General features: G+C 42.2%; 1 protein-coding gene across 3 annotated transcripts in view; it reads left to right on the forward strand.

Annotated features, from left to right (window-relative positions):
- The first annotated feature begins 5,676 nt into the window (after positions 1-5,676).
- IREB2 (iron responsive element binding protein 2) overlaps positions 5,677-22,676 on the forward strand; it is a 62,944-nt gene continuing 45,944 nt past the window's right edge. Inside the window, exons 1-2 of one of the 3 annotated variants that reach the window (XM_054450873.2) lie at positions 5,677-5,884; positions 7,322-7,411. In XM_054450873.2, the coding sequence (XP_054306848.1) occupies positions 5,866-5,884; positions 7,322-7,411 (109 nt within the window). In that variant the 5' untranslated portion in view covers positions 5,677-5,865. Of the gene's footprint in view, positions 5,885-6,364; positions 6,385-7,321; positions 7,412-22,676 lie in introns of those variants that run through there. The other 2 variants (XM_054450874.2, XM_063652810.1) reach the window with 2 other exon arrangements.

Raw genomic sequence — 22,676 nt, forward strand, 5'->3', positions numbered from 1 at the left:
CACTTGAGCCCAGGAGCTCAAGACCAGTCTCGACAACATAGGGAGACCCTGTCTCTACAAAAAATTTAAAAGTTAGTCAGGTGTGGTGGCACATGCCTCTAGTCCCAGCTACTTGCAGGGCTGAGATGGGGGATCGCTTGAGCCCAGGTAGTCAAGGCTGCAGTCAGCTGTGATTGTGTCACTGCACTCTAGCCTCAGTAACAGCAAGACCCTGTCTCAAAAGAAGAAAAAAAATAGAGTCTCATGGACCTGGGCTTAAAACTCTGCTCTGATTTTAAGTTAAGTGATGGCTCCATTACCAAAAAAAAAAAAAAAAAGAGGAACTAAGTAAAGGCAGGTGCCTCTTGATATGATGCACCAAAAAGAACACAACATGACTTATGTAGCATACCTACCAAAAATGCATAATTAAATTTAATCATGAAGAAACAGTCAGGCCAGCCTAAATTAAAGGACATTCCACAATACAATGGGCCAATACTCTTTAAAAATGTCAATACCATAAGAGAAAATGAAATGCTAAGGAACTGTTCCAAATTAGAGAAGACTGAACAGATACGACATCTAAATGCAATGCTTTATCCTGGATAGCATTTTGGGTTGGAGAAGAGTTTCTAGAAAGAACAATATTGGGACAATTGACAAAATTTAAATATGGATTGTAAATTGTGTCAATGTTTGAATATGGATTATTAATAAAATTTTATGATTCAAGTTCATAAAATTTGGATATGAATTGTATTGATACAATTGATTGTGTTGTATCAATTACATTTCCTGAATTTGATCATTTTTAGTAGATACATGATAAAGTACTTAGGACTGAAGGGTCATAATCTCTAAAATTTACTCTGAAATGGTACCAAAAAAATTATAATAAGAAATAGCCAGGTGCAGTGGCACACATCTGTAGCCCCAGCTACTTGGGAGGCTGAGGTAGGAGGATTGATTGAATCCAGGAGTTGGTTGGAGTCTACAGTGCACTATGATCTTGCTGTGAATACCTACTGCACTCCAGACCGGGCAACATAGTGAGACTGTGTCTCAAAAAAAGAAAAAGAATAAGAATAATGAGGATCTTATCTCTGCAATAGCAGAGAAGGAGAGAGAGACAAAGCAAATGTGGCAAAATGTTAACAGTAAATAAGCAAATCTAGTTAAGGTGTATATGAAGTTTTATTGTAATTATCTTGCAATTCTTCTGTATTCTTGAATTTTGTTTTTCAAAATAAAATGTTTAATTTAAAAAGTAGAGATGGGTCAGGTGCAGTGGCTTATACCTGTAATCCCAGCACTTTGGGAGACCAAGGTGGGCAGACAGCTTGAGTACAGAAGTCGAGACCAGCCTAAGGAACATAGGAAAAGCCTGTGTCTACAAAAAATACCAAAATTGGCTGGGTGTGGTGGCGTGCACCTGTGGTCCCAGCTACTCAGGGGCTGAGGTGGGAGAATCACTTGAGCCCGGGAGATGGAGGTTGCAGTGAGTCGAGATCACCCCACTGCACTCCAAACTGGGCAACACAGTGAGACTCTCTCTCAAAAAAAAAAAAAAAAAAGGAGAGATGATCCAGCCTGGACATTGCCCAAAACACTGATCTAAAGGGGTGCTAAAATCTCACTGGAAATGTAACTTGAAAAAAAAATGTATTGTGAAAACATACCATAAGCTTCCATTTGCATAACATTCAAAATAGGGCGTAGGGGATGAGGAAATGGCAGCCTAGGAGGAAAACAGCTGCGGTTATAAAGGGCAACAGGAAGGATCCTTGGAAATGTTCCATATCTTGACTGTAGTGATGGTCACACAAAGCCACACATGTGAACTAAATACACACGTGCATGCGCGCATGTGCGTGCACACACACACACACACACCCTACAAAGGAGTACATGTAGAACTGCCTAAATCTGAGTAAGGTGGAATGATTGTATGAATGTCAATTTCCTCGTTTTTATATTGTACTATGCTACATGGGGGAAGACTAGGTGAAGAGTATATGGGATCTTTATTACTTAGTACAACTACATGTAAATCTACAATTGTCACAAAATAAGAAGGTTTAACAATAGGTAAATTTTATGATATTTAAATTAAATCTCAATAAAACTGGTAAAGCTGACTGAGATGGCATATGCCTGTAGTTCCAGCTACTTGGGAGGCTGAGGTAGGAGAATCCCTTGAGCTCAGGAGTTTGAGACCAGTCCAGGCAAAATAAACAGACCTCTGTCTTAAAATAAATAAAATTTTCAAAAAGTAAATAAAACTGTTAAAAAAAAAAAAAAAAGTAATGAGTCCAGCCACACGGGAGCATATCATGATTGTTCTAAGTTGGTGCTTCTCAGTGGAAGCAGGACACTGAGAAAATGGGTGTTTTTGTTTGTCACCATCATGGGGCACTTTTGGGATTCAATGAATGTTAGATTGCCTGCATTCCACACTATAGAATTACACAACAAAGAATCAAACAAGGGCCAGGCCTGGTGGCTCACGCCTGTAATCCCAGCACTTTGGGAAGCTGAGATGGGCAGATCACGAGGTCAGGAGTTCAAGACCAGCCTGGCCAACACGGTAAAACCCCATCTCTACTAAAAATATAAAACTTAGCTGGGCATGGTGGCATGTGCCTGTATTCCCAGCTACTCAGGAGGCTGAGGCAGGAGAATTGCTTGAACCGGGACCCAAGGGGCGGAGGTTGCAGTGAGCCAAGATCATGTCACTGTACTCCAGCCTGGGCTACAGAGCAAGACTCCGTCTCAAAAAAAAAAAAAAAATCAAACAAGACCCATACTGTCAGATATTCAAGTACATTAAACATACACACAAACATAAAAACAATAACAACAAATTTGTTTATAATTATCTGAGCCTAGAGTTTAACCCCATATACAAGTAAAAACAAAAGTAATTTGTGTATGGTTTTAATATATATGGAATTTTCTAGGAATACAACTATTGTGTAAAAAAAGCAAAGTTTTTTTTTTTGTTTTGAACTTTATCAAGAGTTATTCACCATTTCAGAAAATCACAATAGTGACAACACTTCCAATATTTGAGTCACTAACATATTTTCATTAGTCTTTAGAGGCCATTCATGATATATATGTACATTTTATAGATATGTGCATTTACATATGTGCATTTACCATATATGCATTCATAATATGTATTTATGCATGATATGTATGTATATATTGAATCCTTATTTTGCAACGTCAGACATAAATAAAAATTGTTGTCCATATTCAGCTGAATATTATCTTTTTTTTTTTTTTTTTTGAGACGGAGTCTTGCATTGCTGCCCAGGCTGGAGTTCAGTGGCGAAATCTCGGCTCACTGCAAGCTCCGCCTCCTGGGTTCGCGCCATTCCCCTGCCTCAGCCTCCCGAGTAGCTGGGACTACAGGCGCCCACCACCACGCCCGGCTAATTTTTTGTACTTTTAGTAGAGACGGGGTTTCACCGTGTTGGCCAGGATGGTCTCCATCCCCTGACCTCGTGATCCACCCTCCTCAGCCTCCCAAAGTGCTGGGATTACAGGCATGAGCCACCGTGCCCAGCCTTATCTTTTTTTGAGACAGGGTTTCATTCTGTCTCCCAGGTTGGAGTGCAGTGGCACAATCATAGTTCACTGCAATCTTGAATTTCTGGGCTCAAGTGATCCTCCTGCCTCTGTCTCACAGTAGCTGGTACTACAGGCATGCACCACTATGCCTGGCTAACTCTTTCAGTTTTTGTAGAGACAGGGTCTCACCATGTTGCCCAGGCTGGTCTCAAACCTAGCATCAAGCGATCCTGCGGCTTTGGCCTCCCAAAGTGCTGGGATTACAAGCTTGAGCCACCAACTGTGCCTGGCCCAGTCGAATATTATATGTCCTGTAAAACCAAAGTCATTCATTATAAGTAGATATAAGCATCTGACTACTCAATTTTGTCATCTAATATAGACATGCCTGTGCACCTACATATTATAATACATATTATTTTCTAATAAATTACTTTCCTATTTTTCTTCTTTATATTACAGTTAGGTCATTAAGTAGATTATTTATTGTTGTGTATGTAGATTATATTACCTATGAATTTCATGCTGGGATTGTAAAGGAGATGTTACAAAATATAGCAAGGTGAATAAAGGAAATATATTGGAGTTTGGGTTGACAGGGCTTGGATCAATGATTAAACGGAGTGGATGAAGGAGTCAGGTATAATGTGTTAATTTCTGGATTGGGCAACCAGGTGGATGGTGGCGCCATTCGCTAATACAGGCAATACAAAAGGAACAGTAGGTTTAAGGAGGGAAATGATGAGTTCAGTTTTGGAGATTTTTAGTTTGAGGTGCCTTGGGATGTGGAGGCATCCCATGGGTACTAGGATATACACCTCCGGGTTTAGGAGATAGGCTCAGGTCACAGGCAGACTGGGAAGCATCAACATATTAACTAATAACTGAAGTCAAAGGAAGCGTGAGATGGGCCAGGGAAAATGGACAGAGGGAGGAGGTACAAGGCCAGAGCCCTGGGACACATTTAATGTCCAATACATTTTTTTTTTTGAGACAGGGTCTTGCTGTGTTGCTCAGGCTGGAGTGCAGTGGTGCAATCATGGCTCACCACAGCCTCAATCTCCTGGGCCCAAGTGATCCTCCCACCTCAGCCTCCTGAGTAGCTGAGACTACAGGTGCATGCCACCACACCCAGCTAATTTTTAAATTTTTTTTGTAGAAATGGGGTCTCACAATGCTCTGTTTGGTCTTGAACTTTTCAGCTCAAGCCATCCTCCCACTTTGGCCTCCTAAAGTGCTGGAATTACAGGCAAGAGCTACTGTGCCCATCAAGTGCCCAGTACATTTAAAAGCTGGGCGGAGGAAGAGGTCTGCAGAGGAGCCTGAGATCAAGCACCCTTAGGAGAAGAAAAAAAAAGTAGAGTGTGAGGTCACAGAAGGTAATGGAAGAGTATTTTTCAACAATGGGAGAGGACTAGTCAAGATTGAGATATGTGAGATTAGAAAGTGGAGTTATAGCTGGCCTTGGCTAAAGGCATTTCTGGGAGTGGAAGCCAGACTGGAAGAGGATAAGAAGTGGGTGGGGGAGAGCGAGTATGAGCGACTCTTTCTGGTAAGTTGCCGCCCACAGGCGACAATGCTGGGTAGGTGCAGAACACAGGGACCGGAGGAGCTGAGGTGGAGGGATGGAGAGGCTTAAGCAGTGTTAACTGCCACTGGGAAGAAGTCGGCAATTGCGGAAGCTACGGGAGGGTAAGAAAAAATTCATTCAACAGTTGAGCACCTCCCACGCGCCCGATCAGTATGGCCGCCCCCACTTGAAAACACGCGTGTGGGCCGCCCACGTCTGACAAGTTAATGCAAGGCTTTATAGTTAGGGGAAAGCGGTTCTCCTTGAGCTCTTTCTCCTAGTAGTTCCGATTCCGACCCTGACTCCGACAGACACCTTGCGGGAACGGATACACCGCTCGAATTCATGACCCCAATAGAAAACTTAAGGCCGCAACTAAGTAACGGATCGCTGCGAAGGCCAAACTAGCCACGCCAACGCCACCGCTGGAGCCTCCCCAGCGCTCCTCCCCCGCTCGCGAGAACAGCGGGGACGGCGCGAGAAATCGCTTTCTGGTTAGCTCCGCCCCTTCTCTTTCTTTGTTTTCCTGTCCGACGATCTCGCGGGAGTTAGGTGACAAATCCCGCGAGCGCAGACCCGGGGCTGGCTCTGCGGCTCTCGCGATATTTGCGGGAGCCTGCTTCCTTCTTTCCTCGCTTGCCAGTCCGCCTGTCTTCCTCCCCTTCTTCCCTGCCCGGCCTCCCCCTCCTTCCCCCGCTGGCCCCCTCCCCGGAGGGATAATATGGTCTCCGGCGATGGACGCCCCAAAAGCAGGTCAGTTTCGGGCCTCCGAGCTGGGTCTGGCAGTTGGAAACGCGCGCTGCCTAGGCGCCGAATTCCTTGCTTTTCTCGCCTGGAGTCGCTCGGCAGGCGCCCAGGCCCTCGGGGCTCGGGTTGTGCTCCCCTCGGGGCCTGCCTGCTGGGCCGCCCTTTGAGCCTAGGCCGCGGAAGCTGGGGCTCCCGATCCCCACCCTCCTGCGCGACCCCCGCAGGGCGGGCCGCCCCACCGCCGGCCTTGACCCGCACCCCTCTCTCTCCGGTGGCCGCTGCCTGCTGCCAGCGGCTTCCTGGCCCCCGTCAGCAACACCAGGGGCAGGGAGAGGCCCACCGTCTTCTCCTGCCCGCCCCCCATTGGCGAGCGATGAAGGCGGGGGCCTGCGTCTCCGTGTTCGGGTCTCACGCAGCTAGATGTTGATTCCACGGTCCAGCCTAAGGCCCCTCAGTCTCTCTGTGCCTCTGGAAGCCGAATGAGGGGCAGTCAAGGTTGAACATTGGTCAGTCAGTTCTCCGACCATTTATTGCACCGCTGTCTCCTCCCCCGTCCACCTCCCTTTACAAAAAAAAAAAAAAAAGAGAAAAAAATACTATTCATTCTGAAAATGGGCTGTGCTTATGTTTTCTCCTTTTGGATGAAAACCTTAACAATGTTGAGGGTCCTGCCCACCCACCGCTATGAGTCTGCACAAAAGATCTGAAGGTTCTTTTCAACCTCAAGGCTGCCTCCCCGCCACTGCCCCCTAGAATGTTGGGAGCTGAGGCACATTTAAATGAGGCCTCTGGATCTTTGACTTTGTAGTTCAGCTTCACTTCGTGCAAAACCAGAAGACTTGTCTCTTTCGGGGAGAATATGCTAATTTCCTAGAGATTCTGTTACTTTTATTTTCAGTACTAAGCCCTGGTAAGGACTTAACTGAGAAGTTTTTTTGTTTTGGTTTATTGAATGCGCTGTAAAAATCCGTCTTTTGGTTTTTATTTTTGATCAGTCCCTCTAATGTTAATTGTGGAATTCACAAATTCTTGTCTGCAGTTTTCAAGACATGTCTTTCCAAAACGTCCCCGTGGATTATTTAAATCATTCTTATTGTCCCTTTCCAGGTATTCTTAACACATTTCAGGAGTGAATTATCTTACTAGTTTTTACTTGACAAATTATGGTTTAGAGCTATGCTGTCCAGTGTGGTGGATACTAGCCCTGTGTGACTTTAAATTAATCAAAATTAAATAAATTAAATTCAGTTCCTCAGGCACGATAGCCATATTTCAGGTGCTCAATAGCCGCACGTTGTTAATGGCTACTTTTCTGGACAGCTCAAACATAGAATATTTCTACCACTGCAGAAAATTCTATTGGATAAAGCTAGTTTCCAGGTATTTTCAGTTGAATAAAACATTTTGTTGCTGCGTTTAATGAAAATATAATTTTTTTTTCAGGATACGCCTTTGAGTACCTTATTGAAACATTAAATGACAGTTCACATAAGAAGTTCTTCGATGTATCTAAACTTGGAGGCACCAAGTATGGTAATGTTGCTTTACATTTTCTTGGGTTGGTTTAGTCTCTAATAATGAAAATGCATTTGTCAAGCTGAGCTGAAGAAATGTTAAATGTATTTCCACCGTATTGTAACAGGTACACCTACACATACCTATACCATTTTAAAAACTCTTGGGACAACTTTTGTTCAGGGAAGATGTAGGCCCACACCTTAACTTCTCATTTAAAAATCTAAGTTAATTAAGCACTAGTTTTTTCCCTCAAAGAAACCAATAATGCAATTTTCAAACTTTTTTTTTCTTGTTTTTGTGAAGACAGGGGTCTTGCTATGTTACCCAGGCTAGTCTTGAACCCCTGGGCTCAAATAATCCTCCTGCCTCTGCCTCCTTAAGTTTTGGGATTACACATGTAAGCTACTGCGCCTGGCCTAATGTGATTTTTAGAAAAACCTGACTGACTGATGATAATTCTACACCAATTAAATGTATATTTTACTTTCTCTTTTCTTTTCTTTTTTTTTGAGACAGTCTTGCTCTGTTGCCCAGGCTGGAGCACAGTGTCATGATCATAGCTCATACAGCCTTGAACTCCTGGGCTAAAGCAGTCCTGCCTCAGCCTCCCAAGTAACAAGGCCTACAGGTGCATGCCAACACATTTATATAAAAACATATTTTTATATTTTTTGTAGAGTTGGGGTCTTGCTGTGTTGCCCAGACTAGTCTCAGACTCCTGACCTTAAGTGATCCATCTGCGTCAGCCTCCCAAAGTATTGAGATTACAGGCCTAAGCCACTATGCCTGGCCTATTTTACTTTGTCAAATGAACAGTGCCCACATCTATTCTTTTTGCCATCTGTTGCATAAGAATCACCAACAGGACCCATTGATTTGAGTTGTTCTGAAGTATTGGGCATGGTTTGCCCCAACCTGCACACCTGCAGTTTTGGCAGACATTCTCATTCACCTTATCAGGGTCAAACCTTTCTCTGTGGTCTCGGAAGAGTGAATGTGGGTGACCTATAGGGCATTGAATGGAAGTTTTGACTTTAGTGACAGTTGAATAACTTTCTCAATTAGGCCAATAGAGAGACCTATTTAGAAGACTGATTATTCTTTGTGAACTTTTCCATGACAATGACATGAAAAGATAAATTGAATGCCACATCTGTTGCAGTCAGTTTTGGAAGGAGCTTTAATCTTGTTTTTTCTTGCATTATTTAATTAAGACGATTGTTCTTGTGATTTTTCTGTAGATTTTGAGGAATTTAAATATTCTTGACTGCTATGTGCAATATTTTTTGTGTATTGTGAAATACAGCTATTTTGGAGTATCTTAAAGAATCCCCATTTTAGAATAAGGCTGTCGTTTAAAAATAAACAGTTTGCCAAAATGAGAGCAATATCCTTTACCTTGCATGTTTAGCTGCAGTGATTTGTGTGGATATGTTTGTTAAAAGAAGTTGGTCATTTTCTTAATGATGTATGTCTTTCACATTAATTTTATCCCTTCACTGATGATGAGTTTGCATTAATTTTGAAAAGAAACAGCTAGATTGATCGTTTACAAGAATAGTCGTTTTATTTCCCATTTACTTCTCCAAAATGATCTAGTGATACTGGCTTGGAAGTCTTTTAACCCAGATTTCATAGTTTAATAAATTAAAGGAGCACATAAGATGTTTTGAAAATTGAGTATAAATACTTTGTGTATAATCTGTAGAAATGTGCTTACTTGAAGATGACCTAAATTTCTCAAATTTAAGGAATCAGTAGGAAACTATCAAAAACAACTGTAAAATGCATTGAAAGGGAATGATTGATAATCTGAAAGTTAAATTTTCCCTGGGAAATAAGTTGTCATGGGAATTTGTACATAACTGTATAGAGTACATGTGTACTTAACATAATTCCAGAATTACCAGTTTTTATAACCATGATAAATGTAATAATAGAATAGCTGTGACTATAAATACTTTCAAAACAGAAAGTTGGTTTTTATGTGGGGTCAGTACCCCGGTTTTTACTTTATTTTATTTTACTTATTTTTTTGAGACAGGATCTTGCTCTGTCACCCAGGCTGGAGTGCAATGGTGTGATCTCAGCTCACTGCAGCCTCTGCCTCCTGTGTTCAAGCGATTCTCGTGCCTCAACCTCCCAAGTAGCTGGTACTATAGACGTGCATCACCACACCCAGCTAGTTGTAGAGACAGTGGTTTTACCATGTTGGTCAGAGTGGTCTCGAACTCCTGACCTCAAGTGATCCACCCACCTCAGCCTCTCAAAGTGCTGGGATTACAGGAGTGAGCCACTGCGCCCAGCCCCTCCTGCTTTTTTAATAGAGTGCTTATTATGAGAGGTTATTAAGTAATAATTACTTAAGTAATTTACTAATAAGGAGTAAAATTTGAAGAATTGCCTTTGAAAGAAAGGAACAACTTAGGTAGGAAGTATTTGGTTGTTTAACCTTAGAACAAAAAATCCTTATTGCATTTTTGAAAGGATCAGATTGAATTGCCTCCTAGACATATGCTTACAAGAAGACATTGCTTTGGTAGTCACCAAGGTTCAGAGCCAGTCTTCTCCACCTCCATTCCACATTTTGATGCCTGCTAGGTTGAGAATGACTGTTGTAATGAGTAACGATTAATGAAGGGAATGGATTCTATCCCTCATAAATGTTGCAGAGTAAAGATAGTTGAGAAACACTGTTCTAAGCTCCATGCTATGTCAGGGATGCCTACAGCTGCAAGGACCTGAAAACTTGCTGTCTAATGACTTTAAGAAATAGGAGTTTATTTTTCTAATGTAACGAAGTGTGGAGATTGGCAGACTGGGGCTGTGCAGCACCAATCTCAGCAAGGATCTAGGCTCGTCCTTTCTTCCCGTTCTGTTTTTATTCTTTTGGTTGCACCTCCAGGCATTATGTCCATGTTCCAAGCAGCTGGAGGAGCAAAACAAAAAGAAAAGCCCTCTCCAGGGGCTTTTGCCTCTTTGGCCAAAGTATCAGTGGCTACTCTTAGCTTCAAGAAGGCTGAAAGATGGAATAATCAAGGTCTTCTCTTACTCATGGGGGATATGTTCCAAGACCCTCAGTAGACACCTGAGACTGTGGGTAGTACCAAACCGTGTATGTACTGTTTGGTATATATTTTTTTCCTATACATACATAGCTCTGATAAAACTTAATTTATAAATGAGGCACAGTAGAGATTAACAATAGCTAATAATGAAATAGAACAGTTATAACAATGTACTGTAATAAAAGTTATGTGAATATGGTCTTTCTCTTTCAAAATATCTTATTGTGCTGTTCTGCAGGTAACTGAAACCACAGAAAGCCAAACCATAGATAAGATGGGGTACTGTATTTTACCTTTACATCTTTTACAATAGAGAAAGGAAAGGGAGAAGTGGTTGGGAGTGGGTGGTGAGTGAACCAGCCTAGTCTATCTGCGTTACCAACCTGATGCCTTCTCTTATTCTGACTTTAGATAGAGTTCAACACAGATTATTTGATTTCTGCGTTTTTACTGCCATTTTATCCTTTTGCTTTCCAAATTTATACTCACAGTATCTCTGTGGAAGTGGGCACATCTTAGACACTGATTACATTTTGATCTTGTATGATTTCGCTTGTGGGGAATCTCTCTTGTTATTTTATTTATTTTTTTTGTTTTGTTTTGTTTTGTTTTGTTTTTTTGAGACAGAGGCTCGCTCTGTTACCTACGCTGGAGTGCAGTGGTACGATCTTGGTTCATTGCCACCTCCATCTCCAGGGTTCAGGTGATTCTCGTGCCTCAGCCACCCAAGTAGCTGGGACTACAGGTGTGTGCCACCACATCCGGCTAATTTTTTATTTTTAGTAGAGATGGAGTTTCGCCATCTTGACAAGGTTGGTTTCAAACTCCTGACCTCAAGCAGTCCTCCTGCCTTGGCCTCCCAAAGTGCTGGGATTACAGGCGTGAACCACTGCACTCAGCCAGTTGTGGGGAATCTCTTTAATATTCTGGAGCTGGCTGCTGTCTGGCACTCCAGTGTGCTGACTAGAAACATGTCAAAATCTAGGTAGTCTCAAAATGTAGATTTTTAGTAACTCTTAAAAAAAAAATTGTAAAGATGAAGTCTTACTGTCACCCTGGCTGGAGTGCTCTGACATGATGATAGCTCACTGGAGCCTGGAACTCCTGAGCTCAGGAGATCTCCCACCTCACCCTCTCAAGTAGCTGATTTGGGTGACTCTCTTAAGTAGATCTCTGAATTTGAAACTATTGCTATTTTTGAGGAGAGGAGAAATCAGTATTGTCTCCATGTATGTTGGAGGACAGTCAACATCAGAGAATTAGAATGAACAGCATAATGGAAACATGAATGACTATGTTGAATGAAGGGGAAGACGGTGGAGAGACTGGCCTGGCTGGAGTGAAAGGTAGTTTTGAGAGAGTACCTGTTACTGGGCAACAGGGCCTCTGGTGGTGTGAAGCCCCCAGGCACCCTTTATCTCAGGTCATCTTATTCACCCTTTCTTTTGTCCTTCCTGTCTGCTTGCCTTTTTAACCACAGTACTGCTTAGTCCTCCAGTAGAGACGGGACTTAGTGTCCAAATCCTACCTTGCAGCCTTTGAAAGAAAATCCTGTATTTAATTTTTTAGGAGAGTTTTTATCATTTAGAAGAATCACAAAAAGACAAGAACATTGCAGACGGTACAGAAAGTCTAATTTTTATGTGTATACAAAAATATATGTAAATATGCTACTTTTAATAAAAATAAAGTATATGTTGTTTTGTAACCCTTTTTTTCACTTAATATATCATGAACATGTTTCCATGTCATTGAATACAGGTATCCCTTGCTATCTGAATCTGAATCTATTTGGTTTCTAAGTCAGGGAGCATGAGTTCAGGTAGAAAGGGATACCTGTACTTCTCTGTAGCTTCTAATAGCTGCACAATATTGCCTGTATGAATGCATTGTGGTTTAGTTAATAGACCTTTGAATATTGAGGCTGATAGTAACTTTTCTCTATTTATAAATAAACTTTGTATGTGCTAGTACTTACATTTTTGTGCAAACTTATCATTATATAGAATTGTTGGATTGAAAGTATGTTATTTCCTCCACCCCATCACACACTTTTATTTTTATACTTTTACTATTTACTGTTGGTTCCAGTCTTTTTTTTTTTTTTTTGAGACAGAGTCTTGCTCTGTTACCCAGGCTGGAGTGCAGTGGCACAGTCTCAGTTCATTGCGTCCTCCACCTCCTGGGTTCAAGTGATTCTTCTGCCTCAGCCTCTGGAGTAGCTGGGATTACAGGCCCATGCCATCACACCCTGCTAAGTTTTGTATTTTTAGTAGAGACAGGGTTTCGCCATGCTGGCCAGGCTGGTCTTGGAACTCCTGGCCTCAGGTGATCCACCTGCCTCGGCCTCCCAAAGTGTTGAGATTACAGGCATGAACCACTGCACCCGGTCTGGTTCCAGTCTTTACCTTGGACTGTAAAGAACAAAAACTCACTCAAGTAAAAAATAGGTTGCAGTTTCCAGACATCCAAAGACAAAGGAAGAAAGCGTAGTCAAGTTTCAGGGAACCAGAATTTCTAAGCCAGAGGCAGTGTTCTGTTTGTCACTTGAAGGCTGCCTGGTTTCCTTATTTTCTGTTTCTTTTTGAATATCCAGTCTTCCATCTCTACAGCCTACTTTACTTACTCATTTTTGTATAATGCCCAATATGGCCACTGCTGACCATTCTTGTATGTTATGACTGGATTACTAACCGGTTAAGACTGTACCTCTAGGTGACTCTTTTACTTGTTTTGTTTTGTTTTCTCCCTCAGGGTCTTGCTCTGTTGCCCAGGCTGGAGTGCAGTGGTTCGATCATGGCTCACTGCAGCCTGGACCTCCCGGGCTCGAGTGATCCTCTTGCCTCAGTCTCCCAAGTAGTTGGGACTACAAGCACATGCCACCATGCCTGGCTAAATTTTAAATGTTTGGTAGAGACAGGGTCTCCCTACATTGCCTAGGCTGGTCTTGAATTCTGGCTTCCAGTGATCCTCCTGCCTCAGCCTTCCAAAGTGCTGGGGTTACAGGTGTGATCCATTGTATCCAGCTCACCTGTTGTTTTAACCTATTTTGACAGCACTTGTCAGGAGTCTATTGCCGGTCCGGTGATCTTGCTGGTAGAGACACAAATCTGTTCATCTTGTCTTTTATGTGGACTCTTGAAAAGACTGGGTTGGTAAGCAATGTAACAGTTTGCTTGTAATTTGTACACATAGTACAACTTTCCAAGGATTACCTTTACCTAACATCATCCTACTAGTCCATGTATAGCCATGTGCTCACCAACCCTCCACATTTCAACTTTGCTTTTATTGCCAATTTCTATTCTAGATTTGGCCCTTTTGGTTCCAAGGAACAGACACTAGCTCGAGTGAAGAAGGATTTATTGTAATGATACAGCGCTCCCTAGGCCAATGAAATGTGGCTGTCTCTCAAGAAAATGGTGGTAGCCCAGAATTAAGGAAGTTGTTTATTATTTTCTCTTAGGAGCTTCAGATTTCTGCCCTGTTCCACTCTTCTGCTTCCTCCACTTCACTATAGACAAGCCTCCTCTGCCCGCTCACTTTGTACATGGCCTCAAATGGCAACTTCAGTCCCTAGCTTAGCTCTTAACTCCTTTCCAGTTCAGTCTGTGTCCTGATTACACATTTCTGAGAGGTGAATCTCATTGCCCCAGTGTCTCCTTTCTCACAAGACTTTTGGTCATCAGCCTACCAGGGGATTGGCTTTTGCTTCGCTGCTATAGCCAAGGAGGCCACAGGCCACTGAGAACTGTAGCAGTTTGGACAGGCACCATGAAGGACATCTGTTGTATTGTGTTAGCAAATAATGCCAGTTTACATGCTTACCAGTAGTGAATGAGAAGAATATGTGTTTCTGCACCTTCATCAATAGTAGATATTATTTTTCTTGTTGGCTCAATTTCTGTCAGTGAATGAAGCGAAGAAAAAAAAACTTTCTTCTACGTTAAATTGGGGGGTTTATTGTGAAAATTGGAAGGAAATAAGGAAATTGAGGGGATTTGATTGCGTGGTCAGATCAGACTCTGTTCCCTTCAGTAGGCATGCGTAGAGCCCATGATTCTGGCTCAGCTGATTTTCCCTATTTCTGCTTTCCTTTCTCTTTTCTTTCTTTTTTTTTTTTTTTTTTGAGACAGGGTCTCTCTTTGTTACTTAAGCTGGGGTACAGTGATGCAGTCATAGTTCACTGCATCTTCAACCTCCTGGACTCAAGAGATCCTCCCATCTCAGCCTCCCACTACAAGCAGACACCACTACAGCTGGCTATTTTTTTTTTTTTTTTTTGGAGACAGAGTCTTGCACTGTCACCCAGGCTGGAATGCAGTGGCGCTGTCTCAGCTCACTGCAACTTCCGCTTTCCAGGTTCAAGCAGTTCTCCTGCCTCAGCCTCCTGAGTAGCTGGGATTACAGGTGCGTGCCACCACACCTGGCTGATTTTTGTATTTTTAGTAGAGATGGGGTTTCACCATGTTGGCTAGGCTGATCTCAAACTCCTGAGTTCAGATGATCCACCTGCCTCGGCCTCCCAAAGTGCTGGGATTACAGGGGTGAGCCACCACTCCCGCTCTAATTTTTTTTTTATCTTTTATAGAGACAGGAGTCTCCTGAACTCCTGACCTCAAGCAGTCTTCCTACCTTTGCCTCCCAGTGTGCTAGGATTACAGGCGTGAGCCACCATGCCCGGCCCATTATTCTGCTTTTCTTTTTCTCTTGGTTCTTCTTTGTTTCCATCTGTTTTCTGCCTTCTCCCTAAGTCAAGTTCAAGGTATCACAGAACGAGGCTGAGGCAGCCTATTGGACGTGACATTTGTGCTTGGCTAATTCCCTATGCCACTGGCCAGACTGTGAATTGGTTGTCTGTTGGAAGGCTGGCTCCAGGTCCCAGCTATTCATGCCAGGATGGCAAGGCTACACAGAGCCTACCAGCAATTGGTATAGAAGGAACTTTTTAGAAAGAGGGCTGTGGTATAGGCATTCTGAGGACCTGCCAGTACAGGTGAAAAAACAAAATCTTACGCAGGAATCTGTTTTGTTTTCTGCTTCCTCAGACTCTCTCAATGGCTATGTATGTATGTATGTACTTACGTATTTATTTATTTGAGACAGAGTCTTGCTCTGTCATCCCGGCTGGAGTGCAGTGGCATGATCTCAGCTCACTGTGACCTCTGCCTCCTAAGTTGAAGTGATTCTTGTGCCTTAGCCACCCAAGTAGCTGGGATTACAGGTGCACGCCACCACACCTGGCTGATTTCTATATTTTTAGTAGAGATGCGGTTTCACCATGTTGGCCAGGCTGGTCTCGAGCTCCTGGCCTCATGTGATCTGCCCGCCTCGGCTTCCCAGAGTGCTGGGATTACAGCCGTGAGCCACCGCGCCGGGCCCAATGGTAATATATTTTAAAAGAGAGGAAAAAAAAGGTCAGAATTTATTTATTTATTTGAAGAGACAGGGTCTTGTTCTGTGGAGGTCAGACTTTCTTTATTGGAAATCAGCCCTATCCCGCCTGGTTCTGGTTAGAGACCGAAACACTTACTTGACTCTAGTCAGACATAGGCATGGGTTAGTCCTGTTACCAGGCCTGATGTGATTACAGGGCCTTCTAGAACAGCTTCCTTATCTTTTCTCCAGGCCCCTAGCCTTCAACAGGGTTAGCTTTACCCTGTAGCTATGCTGGCTGGTTTCTGCTCTGGTTTCCTAGCCCCCTTTCCCAGTCTGGACTCCAAAGATGCAATCTCTTTGAGCGCTTTTGGCAGGCCTAGAGAACCTGTGGCTTCAAAGTCTTTCCCCCTTCCTTCAGGCTGATGGGTTTCTCTGTTACATTTAGTTATCTAAAGCCTGCTTATTAGAGTACTAATATTCCCCATGGGTAATTTCTTCACTACTGCTTGAACTTGGAATTTTCCATTTTTGCAAATAACAAAACCCTTTTACTTCAGTGTGCTGCTTCATGATAAGCAGGGAAGATAGTTTTAAATCTGTCATGTACAGATAATACAGATAAGGTTAAAAATCTGAGTAATTTGCCTAAGGTCACAACATATCTTCTAGGTGAGGAAACTTAGTCTTAAATTCATATCTTCTGATTTCAAGACCAACACCTTTTCTTTCCAATACCATTCTGTTTCCCGGGTTAGTAATGTCAGTAATAAAAAAAAATTTTTTTAAGTATTTGTTGAGTATGTATTTACTGTATCCAGTTCTATAAGCTCTGTTATACACTTGGCCAAGGTCCCACAACTAATTACGATTACCTACTAAGTGGTGGAACAGAAGCATGAACAAAAATCTTGATTCCAAAACCTATGCTTATAAAAACCTATTACAGCAGGGGTTGCAAGCTCGTGCTTATAGGGATCAGAGAGGCAACAAAAACAAGTGAAATGTTCTGCTGGGAATTGTGTGGCAAACAGGAAGGCACATGTCCTATATAGAGAGGTAGGTGCTTACTGAGTTCCAGCAGAAGTATAAGGTTGGTATTATAAAGTTTTCTGATTGAAAGACCTGTAGTTTTTTAAATGTTGGCAGTTAAATTTAAAATATTAAAACTCTGCAGAACAAGCAAAACATGTCTACAAGCCAGCAGACATGAAACAGAGTTTGTGACCTCTGTACTGAGAGATACACTGTATTTTCTGATCTTTGCAGCAGCTATTTAGCCTTGAATAGTAGAATCTGCGGTCTTGGGAGCCTTGGTTTGCCTTTCATCGGATGCTTCCCCTATACAAATAGCAGACCTCAGCATTTTTTTTTCAGAGCCTGAACCACCTATTGGATCTTCCACTAAGTAACTGATCAAAAGGATATTTATTGTTATCAGCTTATTGTAGAAGTGTGTTAACACGAATTACTATACTTAACCAGTTTAAATTACCAGCATCCCGGTTCCTCCATGGTGTTTTTAATTACCTGTCCTTAAAGGGTTAGCTTTATGGATTCATAGAATTCTAGAAATTCCTGATTAGAAGAGGCAGACGTAATCCAGTGCATTTTTTTTTTACTTGTTGCATGAGTCTCTCAACAACATCATTTAATTTATTGAGCTAATATTTATTGAGTACTTGTATATTTCTAGCAAATGAAAGATGGCTAAGATAGTATCTGTGCTAAAGAAAAGACGTGGTTTAGTAATGGGGACATACATGGAAAGTATGTGTGAAGTACAGTACTATGTTGTAGCAATTTGGGTCCAGTCAGGAGATAGAAACCACATAACAGGTTAAACAGAGGAAGCTTAATATACATAATTATTAACTATGGTAAGAGTAATTATAACACAGGAAAATTGTATATAGTACTGTAGGGCTAAGGGAGAATACCCAAGGAAGGACAAACTTGGAAGAGGTTCAGAACTCACTGGAATAGGTGTGGGTTGGCCCACAGATAACAGAGAAGTATATTGGTTTTGGCCAGGTTGGAGCTGGTCTGGAGTTGCTGGGTAGGCAGTAGGCCACCCTCTGGAGTGCAGGCAGGGGATCTGATGATCAGGAACTAGTGTTGTGGGCATGCGTTGGGAAAACAGATGCTGGTAGGGGGCAAGAGCCCTTCAGAGCTCATGGGCCATGTCGGGGCTTGCAGAAGGAGTGACAGCTCAATATGTGACCTTCGAGGCAGCTTATAGATGTAGTCCACGTGCTGTCAGAGCAGCAGGCCTTCTTTACGGGGGTGCCTCATTCCAGGTACTGGCACAGGCAGGATGCCTTCAGAGCGTACAGCTATGTAGGAACTCCAGCTCCTAAGTTGAGAGGGCTGTGGTGATATTAACAAATTTGTGTGTGTGTGTGTATTTTAATATACAATGTAATGGTGTCCACATTTGGAAGTTCTGCATAACTTGATGAACTCTTATTTCTCAAAGACCAATAATGTAATAAGCAGAATGGTAGAATCTTATTTCATTCAAATCTTGCTCTGTTGCCCAGGCTGGAGTGCAGTGGCGCAATCTCGGCTCACTGCAACCTCCACCTCCTAGGTTCAAACGATTCTCCTGCCTCAACCTCCCGAGTAGCTGGGATTACAGGTGCCCACCACCACACCTGGCTAATTTTTTGTATTTTTAGTAGTGATGGGATTTCACCATGCTGGCCGGGCTGATCTCAAATTCCTGCCCTCAGGTGATCCACCCACTTTGGCCTCCCAAAGTGCTGGGATTACAGGTGTGAGCCACCGTGCTCAGCCTTCATTCACTTTTGAGGACCTTTTTGCCAAATGTACACATTTGAATAACCATAGTTTGTCAGTTCCTTCAAGTGAAAAACTGTTATTTAAAAAAAAAAAAAGCTTAATTTTAGCTTGCAGCTCAATCATACAAGAGTTTTTCTGCAAGCAACTGATGTACTTTGGTTTTGAGTAGAAATATTGTATAAATATATTTCATTTTTGTCACACAGAATATTAAGACTTGACCTCAGCAGTTGAGATTTAATAAAATTAACAGTTTTTCTGCTTCTTAGGGACATGTTTAAGTGAAACTGGTATTTTGTGTGATAATAAACAATACGAGTACTACAGGTTGAGTATCCCTAAACTGAAAATCTGAAATCTGAAACTTTTTGAGCACCGACACTCAAAGGAAATGCTCATTGGAGCACTGTGGATTTTTTTCTTTTTCCTTTTTTTAAGATGGAGTTTCACTCTAGTCGCCCAGGCTGGAGTGCAATGGCACAATCTTGGCTCACTGCAACCTCTGCCTCCAGGGTTCAAGCGATTTTCCTGCCTCAGCCTCCCTAGTAGCTGGAACTACAGGCGTGAGCCACTGCATCCAACAGGGTTTCACCATGTTGGTCAGGCTGGTCTCAAACTCCTGACCTTAGGTGATCCACTTGCCTCAACCTCCCAAAGTGCTGGGATTACAGGAGTGAGCCACCACGCTCACATCCACGTGGTGGATTTGGGATTTTTGGATTAGGGATACTGAACCTGTAGTACAATTTGGTGCCACTGCTTTGAGTCCTGCTAAGGCCATCAGCAGTTTAGGACCACATTTTGAAAATCACAGTATGGGGTTGGAGGGACCACCTAGGGAACCTAAGTGAGAGATGGTGTAGTGGTGGTTGGGACTAGATTTAATGGTGATATTGATAGAAGACAAAAAGATGTAGGAGAGAGGCATTGAGGAAAATGCCTCGATGTTTTGGCATAAACATCTGGAAGGATGGTGGTGCTATTTACTGTGCTAGGGAATGGAAGATGAGGTGATGATAAGGGGAAGGGGCAGAGGGGAAATCACTGAGTTCAAGTTTAAGTACTAGTGAATTTGGGAACATACCAGTATTAAAGTAAACATGTTCAGGAGGAATCGGGCATGTGGTTTTGGAGCTTAGAAGACAGACTTGGACTACAGAAAATATTTTGGAATTATTAGTGTAGATATAATAATAATTGAAGCCATAGGAGCAGTTGTACTCCCTGGAGGAAGCAGTATAGAGTAAGAAAAAAAGTGAGTCTCAATATGAACTCTGAGGAACTCCTACATTTAAATATCAGATAAAGGAGTAGAGGTTAACAAGGAAGATAGGCCTAACTAGAAGTGTTAAGAACTATAAAGGAGGCTTGACATGGTGACCCACACCTGTAATCTCAGCACTTTGGGAGGCTGAGGTGGGAGGATCTCTTGAGCCCAGGAGTTCGAGACCAGCCTGGGCAACATAGTGAGACCCCCCATCTCTATTTTTAAAAAATGAAAAAGAACTATAAAAGATCTAAAATTTTACCTTCCTTGGAAGTTAACAAATTAGCCCGACATAGTTTCATGTGTGTTGGCAGGAGGCACCCAACTCCTGGATCAGAGACAATGGACAGTTTATTACTCACAGCAAAGCATTATCCTTATTAACAGTATTTATGTTGGTTTCCCAAGCTCTAGTTTCTGTAGGGTAATGTTGAAGAAGGCCAGGTAACACCTGCACACACAGGTGTTGTGTTACATACAGAAAAGGAACTGTGGCTTAGGAAACCCAAGTCTTTTATAATGGGTGGTAAGCATGCCTGCTCTTTGCTCCAGAGCAAGACGCTGTCGTGTATTCGAAGACTATTCACTATATTCGAAGACTATTCACTATATAGACATCTCTGAAAAAGTAGTTTGGAACAAAGGTAGTCATTGCCTCTGTTCACAAGTCTTGAAGAAATGTGAGATGGGAGACATGGAAAATTGTCTTCCAACAATATGTTAGAAAGAAAACTGGAGGATGGTGCTGTGGAATCCAGTAGAAAGAGTGTTTCAAAAAGGAGGTGATTATTAGCTCTGTTGAGTATTGCTACAAGGCTGTTAGGATTCTAGCTAGACCTGCTTCATTCGTGTATAAGGATAGAAATAATATTGATTAGGGCTAAGGTGAATGGAAGGTAGAAAAGTGGGCACTTTTAGAGAATTTGAAGGAAGCAGTACTTTTGTTGTCAGCTGGGGCTAGGAGCTGTTTAAATGTCGATGGGAAGAAACCAATTGAATTGCAAACCAGTTTGCAAAAAAAGGAGAGAGGAAATGATTGATGACTCTTGAGTCCTAAAATGGTTAATGGAAATAGGATGCAAAACTCCTGTAGAGAAGTTATCATTTAGTAGGAGGAAGTCCGCAGCTCCCTTAACTGGTGAAAGGGTGAATTCAGAGGCAGCAAGGCTTGTGGGTATAGTAGGAGGAAGTTGAGAGGTAGGAACTGTTAGTTTCTGTTTATCAGTGAGGTAGGAAATGGGCTAGAAGATAGAGATTAAATTTTAAGGAGCGTGGATGAAGATAAGAATTAATTGATATGGAGTGTGGGAAAATAAGCAGATCAGAGAAACATTAGGATTTCTGGGTGAATAGTGAGGACCTGATTGAGGTTATAATCATGTATTTACACTGGTGCCAGTTTCTCTGCGTTGATGTTTTAGGAATTTTTTCCTCATTCTTCCTCCTCAACATAAAACTTAAAACCACAACAAATTACCATTCATACCTGTTAGAATGGGTACTATATAAAAGAGAGACAGTGACAAATGTTGGGGAGGATATGGAGAAATGGGAAACCTCATACACTGCTAGTGGGAATGTAAAATAGTGCAGCCACTTTGGGAAACAATTTGGCAGTTTGTTAAAAAGTTAAACATGAATTTACCACGTGGTCCAGCAATATCATTCCTAAGTATCTATCCAAGAAAAATGAAAACATTTATTACACAAAGATTTTCAAATGATCTCAGCAGCATTATTCATAGCTGAAAATTGAAACCAACCTAAATGTCCTGCACTGGGTGAATGAATAGGCAAAACTTTGGTATACAATGGAATACTATTTGGCAGTAAAAAGAAATTGACTATAGGTACCTGCTACAATGTGGATGAGCTGTAAAAACAGGCTCGGTGAAAAAAATACAAACATAAGAAACTTTATTTTATGATTTCATTCATATGAAATGCCCAGGAAAGGCAAAGAGTAGATTGGTGGTTTCTTGGGTTAGAGAGGAGGGGGAGAGGGATTAACAGTAAATAGGCGGGAGAGATCTGTTGGGATGATGAAAATGTTCTAAAACTGATTATGATGTTGATTGTACAACTTGGTAAACTTACTTACAAAAATCACTAAATCATACACTTTGAAAGGATAAATTATAAGATATATACGATATGCCTTAATAAACTTAGGACTTGTTTTATTATGTATTTATTTAGAGACAGGGTCTTACTCTGTCGCCCAGGCTGGAGTGCAGTGGCGTGATCACAGCTCACTGCAGCCTTGACCTCCTGGGCTCAAGGGAGCCTCCCGCTTCAGCCTCTTTAGTAGTTAGGATCACAGGTGCACACCACTGCGCCTGATGAATTTTTTATTTTCTTGTAGAGATGATCTTGTTATGTTGCCCAGGTTGTCCAAATTCCTAGGGTCAAGCAATCCTCTTACCTTGGCCTCCCAAAGTGCTGGGATTACAGGCATGAGCCACTGTGCCCAGCCAGTAAAGTTAGTTTTAAAAAAGAGAGAATAGTTCTTAAGCAGGGAGGTGACGTGGAGTGGACCAGCTGCGGGGGTGGGGTGAAAAAAGAACAGGATTGGTGTTTTCTTGGGCAAATGGGGTAAAAGAACAAAGAGGAAATAACTGTAGGGTTTGGGGAAGTGAGAGATTGAACCACATTGACCCTAACTGCCTAAGTAAGGAAAGCGTGGATAGGTTGGTGCCAATGAGTAAAGAGAAAGTCCCCACAGTATTGAAGAACAGATGTGGTAAGAGTGGGGATCAGAGAG

This window comes from Pongo pygmaeus, chromosome 16, assembly GCF_028885625.2.
Source record: "Pongo pygmaeus isolate AG05252 chromosome 16, NHGRI_mPonPyg2-v2.0_pri, whole genome shotgun sequence".
Classification (NCBI taxonomy): Eukaryota; Metazoa; Chordata; class Mammalia; order Primates; family Hominidae; genus Pongo; species Pongo pygmaeus.